Source organism: Penaeus japonicus, unplaced genomic scaffold (genome assembly GCF_977035675.1).
Source record: "Penaeus japonicus unplaced genomic scaffold, GWHDUDI00000001_assembly GWHDUDI00000022, whole genome shotgun sequence".
Classification (NCBI taxonomy): domain Eukaryota; kingdom Metazoa; phylum Arthropoda; class Malacostraca; order Decapoda; family Penaeidae; genus Penaeus; species Penaeus japonicus.
Genome location: NW_028234424.1, coordinates 6,632,337 through 6,637,336, shown reverse-complemented (window position 1 = coordinate 6,637,336; position 5,000 = coordinate 6,632,337). Strand labels below are relative to the sequence as shown.

The window sequence follows — 5,000 nt, the reverse complement described above, 5'->3', positions numbered from 1 at the left end:
TGGGGTGAGTTATCTCTCTATCTATGCCATAGATTCGACACTCTTTTTTAACTACCCTCCCAGACTACATCTTTCTGATTAATATGATTTGATATTTGGCAGTCGTGGTCGTCTTTTTAGATGTCCTTTTTGTGCTTTGTCCCAGCTCATTTCATCACTGATAGATCCTGTGTTTGTAAATAACTTCTGATCACTTGTTGTCTTTCTATTTTTACAGCTTCTTAGTTTTGATTTTTTTTTTCCTTACCTTCCCCCGACATGCTTTCATTATTCACTTCTTTAATCTTGAGGTTTTCATTCTTTGATATATATTCTCGCAAGCTTATTATTTCGTACGATGGTTAATCCCTTTCCTCTGATTTTTGCGTTGAACACAATATATTATCTCGATTACAGTCAAAAGTGTTCTCGTCTTCTTTTGTCCAATTCATCTTTCCTCTAGAACACAATATATGTTCCATATTTTACGAAAGAAATAGTTCTTGAATTCAAAAGAGATTTTGCGTTGCTGACATTTATGTTTAACTTGTGTTTCTCACTTCTCTGAACTATTCTTTCCTTGTGATTTCTTTGATCTCTGGATTCTCGATCGCGTCCGCTTCAAGTACTTCGAGGTACTATTGGTTGACAGGACGTAGTGATTTGATATTCTTCAGCCATCACCCCTGACGTTTATCAGGTCCAGGCGATTTCCAATTTGGCAGCTCTACACCCTTTTTAGCTATGTGATCATTCTCATAATTTGTTGCTTTCGCCTTTCCATTCATTGCGTACATAGTGTACTACTGGCCTTCTCGCATATTTCTCGAAGGCCCTTGGCTCTCCGCGGGATCACGAAGTGAAGGTAGTTATGGAAAGGATGAAGAGTGCGAAGGCAGTTGGTCCAGATGACATGCCAGAAGAGGCACGGGGATGTTAGGAGAGATGGCAGCGGAGCTTCAACAAAGGGTTTAAGAGAATCTTGGAATGTGAAATGAGTAGATAACATTTGTAATGGTTTCGACCTTTTAAATAATAAGGATAAAGTTGTAGTAACTATAAAGAAAGAAAGTTAATCAGCCACAGCAGTAAAAGGAGTAATCATTGTAATTAAACTAAGGAAATTTGCTGAGAACATGCACATGAAAGAAGTTTTCTCGGCTGCAGATACGATGATATGTGAGCAGCAGTACTGTTTCATGCTTAGAAAAGGCGCTGCAGATGCTAGGTTTGTTTTAAGAGTACATAGAAAGTCAGGAGTTACCGTGTCTGTGGATTTGGAGGAAGCTCATGGTATGGTGCCAGGAGAGTTGTGGTGTTGTACGAAGAAGTCTTGGGTGGCAGAGAAATATGGAAGGGTGATACAGGATGTGTATGAGGGCAGTATGACAGCAGTAGGAATAGCGGGTGGGTTCAAGGTGGAGTTGAAACAAGGATCGGCAGTGAGTCCTTTCTTATTTTTATTGACGATGAATAGATTGACAGACGAGGTCAGACAGGAGTCTCCATGGGCTATGTTTGCAGATGTCCTTGTGATCTGCAGAGAGAGCAGAGCAGCATGTTGAGGAGAGCCTGGAGAAGCGGAGGTCTGCGCTGGGAAGAAGAGGAGTGAAAGTTGCCAGGAACAGAACTGGTGAAGGTGGATGATTTTAAATATTTGGGGTCCGGTGTTCAAAGCAAAGGAGAGTGTGGTAAAGAGGTAAAGAAAATAGTGCCGGTAGGGTGGAGTGAGTGGAGAAGACTGGCAGGAGTGATAGCAGAACAATCTAGGCTGTATGGTTTGGAGGTAGTTGCACTCACAAACGAGACAGGAAGCAGAGCTGGAGGTGGCAGAGTAGAAGGTGCTGCGATTTTCGTTGTCAAGATTAAGAAAGAGCATATTAAAGGGACACTTAAGGTAGGAGGGATTGGCTACTGAGTGAGAGAGGCGAGATTGCGATGGTTTGAGCATGTGCGAAGGAGTGATGCGAGGAATATTGGTAGAAGGAGGCTGAGGAAGGAGCCATGGGATAAGAGAAGAAGAGGAAGGTCAAAGAGGAAGTGATAATGGAAGACGTGTATGTGATTGGTGTATCAGAAGTACAGAGGTCAGCGCGAAGTGGAGACGTATGACCCGCTGTGGCGACCCCCCATTATCATCTCTGTTGTTGTTGTTAATGACTTTATGATCATAATCATCATTATCGTAATTATCATTACTATCCTTACTATCTTTTATCATCACTTTCATCTTTGTTATTGTTATTCTTAATAATAATGATAATGGCAGTATTTTTACTGTTATCAGTTGTACCATTATCATAATGATTTTACCACTATTTTATTTGTATCTATTCATTTCTGTAAAGTGTTCTGTGTTTTACGTTTTAGACCGTACTAAATTCTTAACTGTATAATCGATGTAAAATAGAAGATATAGTTATATTACATAAGCATTAGATTTTTACAGTAGCCTTTCTTGTATTCCATACACAATTCTGTTACTTATTTTTCCTTTTCCGTGATCTTTAATATGCCTTTCAGATAACATTGACTTATTTTTTCTCCAATCATTGAGGTGTTCGTGTTTGAACCGAAAGAAGCTCCAGCAAACCGCTCTGCTGCTGTGAAATATTATCAGACCGTCATGGCAACTCGCCGAGATTATGAAGGAAAAATCCTGAAGGTATGTTTATGTATATTCATTCATTGTGGTGATATCTGTGGGGAAAGAAAAAATCCAGGTTGCGTGAATAGAAACCGTTACAACCTCCTCCCCCCCCCAACCCACCCTACCCTCCACCCAACCCCCCAAAAATAGGACTTCAGGGATAATTATTATAAAAAAAAGATAACATTACCTTAAGTTAAATCAGATAAATAAATAGACTAACGATTTCTCCAAAACGAAAACAGAACCAGCTCATGACCCTCATAGACAATTTGGGACACCAGGACAAGCAGATCGACCTCCTGAAAATAGACACAGCAGAGGGAGAAGAACTGATCATACTCGGGAACATTTTCTTCGCTTCGCGCCCGTTGTACAAAAATATCAAGCAGATTAGCGTTGTCATACGCTTGAGAGAAGGTATTTCGGCTGGCTTTGTGGTTGTTGTATTTGCTGTAGTTCTTGTATTTACTGTAGTTCTTGTATTTGTTGTAGTTCTTGTATTTGCTGTAGTTCTTGTATTTGCTGTAGTTCTTGTATTTGATGTAGTTCTTGTATTTGCTGTAGTGTTGCTGCTGTCATTATAATTACTGTTATTATTATCTAAAATCATTGTTATTTTAATCATCATTTTCACTATCCTCATCATGATATAATTGTCCTTATTTTTATTTTCATTCTTAAGGTTATTGTTCTTGTCATTATCATTGTTGCTGTTCTTGTCTACATCATCATTAACGTTCTCATTATCCTCATCATCCTTATCATTATAATCATCATCCCCATGACAATCCCAATCATCATCATTATCATTCCTTTCTCCGACACATCTAATTTGAAATGAATCATATGAAGTATTAAGTCTCCGAAAATGAAGAAAAAAAAAAAAAAAAAAAACATTGTCAGAAATAACTGTATCTCATTCAATTGCAGGACTGTCTCCCGAATTGCAACAATACTGGCTTTACTTTGAGCTCCTGCAATGTCACGATTTCCGCCTCATCCGTAGTGATGTTGCAGAGTATAATGGTAACATGAAATTATATGAGTTGCTTTGGATTAGAAAGCAGTGACGTCTGAGAGTGAATCGTCTATTCTAAGGGTAAGCTTGACCTCAGAAGGGTGACTTGATATTCTTAAGGGTGAGCCGACCTCCTAAGGGTGACCTGATTATTTTAAGAGTGATATGGTATCTTGTATTAAGGGTGATCAAAAAAGGGTGTAATGTTAACTTGATATACTCATGTTTTATTTTCAAATTTCCTAATATTTGATTCTTGCCAAACAGACTGAAAGTTTAAATAACCATTTTTTTATACTTTAAGTGCGTGTATTGATAATAGATTGATTTTTATGAAGTGTTTAATTAATTTTGATGAATCTTTTTTTCCTAAATTATAAAAATGTTCGAAGTAAAAGAGAGTTCAAACAAAATTAATTGTTCATAACACTGATAACAACAAGTCAACAATAAGTTAAGATTAAATCACATCAAATTTAGAAGTCAACAAATTTTAGTAAGTTCAACTAGATTCATGTTAAATCAACGAATTAAATTTTATCAAATACCAAAGCAAGATCCATTCTATACAACAATGTTTGAAAAATTGACGTTAACGTTGATATAATGATAAAAAGGTAATGATGAGAAATAAAAGAAAAATAACAAAATTCATACGATGCCGAATAAAAAGAATAATAATACAATGGAGAAGGAGACTTTTTGTTAATATCACAAAGAAAATAGAGCAAAGACGATCACGCATTAATAAAAATAATGGTTTTGTTCACGTGTCATTTTCGTCAAAAATCCTGTTCATCAGTCTGTGAGGCTTTTCAATATGTTATGTTTATTAACTTCTGCTATAAATAAACGGTGAAGTTGCTAATGAGTGACTGATTTTGCTTTCTAGTGCAGTTAAGTTATCCACCAAGGGTTTACTTGATGTCGGGCTGTCGAGTGTCGTATTTCGGGAGGGGAGGGAGGGAGATGGAGGGAGGGAGAGAGGGAGGGAGGGGAGGGAGGGAGGGAGGGAGGGGGGGAGGGAGGGAGGGAGGAGGGAGAGAGGGGAGAGGGGGAGGAGGGAGAGAGGGAGAGAGGGAGAGAGGGAGGAGAGGAGGAGAGGGAGAGAGGGAGGAGGGAGGAGAGGGAGAGGGAGGAGGGAGAGAGGGAGAGGGAGAGGGAGAGGGAGAGGGGAGGGAGAGGGAGAGGGAGAGGGGCAGGGTGAGGAGAGGGAGAGAGGAGAGAGAGGGGAGGGAGAGAGGAGAGAGGAGAGGGAGAGGGAGAGGGAGAGGGAGAGGGAGAGGGAGAGGGAGAGGGAGAGGGAGAGGGAGGGGGAGGGGGAGGGGGAGAGAAAGAGAGAAAGGGAGA

The 5,000-nt window shown here is 39.6% G+C and overlaps 1 protein-coding gene across 1 annotated transcript in view; it reads left to right on the top strand.

Moving 5' to 3' along the window:
• The window catches only part of LOC122246620 (uncharacterized), a 9,427-nt gene extending 5,562 nt beyond the window's left edge, over positions 1-3,865 (top strand). The window contains exons 6-8 of the mRNA XM_043005293.2: positions 2,537-2,644; positions 2,875-3,049; positions 3,563-3,865. Of these exons, the coding sequence (XP_042861227.2) occupies positions 2,537-2,644; positions 2,875-3,049; positions 3,563-3,702 (423 nt within the window). The 3' untranslated portion in view covers positions 3,703-3,865. The remainder of the gene's footprint in view (positions 1-2,536; positions 2,645-2,874; positions 3,050-3,562) is intronic.
• Positions 3,866-5,000: the final 1,135 nt, after the last annotated feature.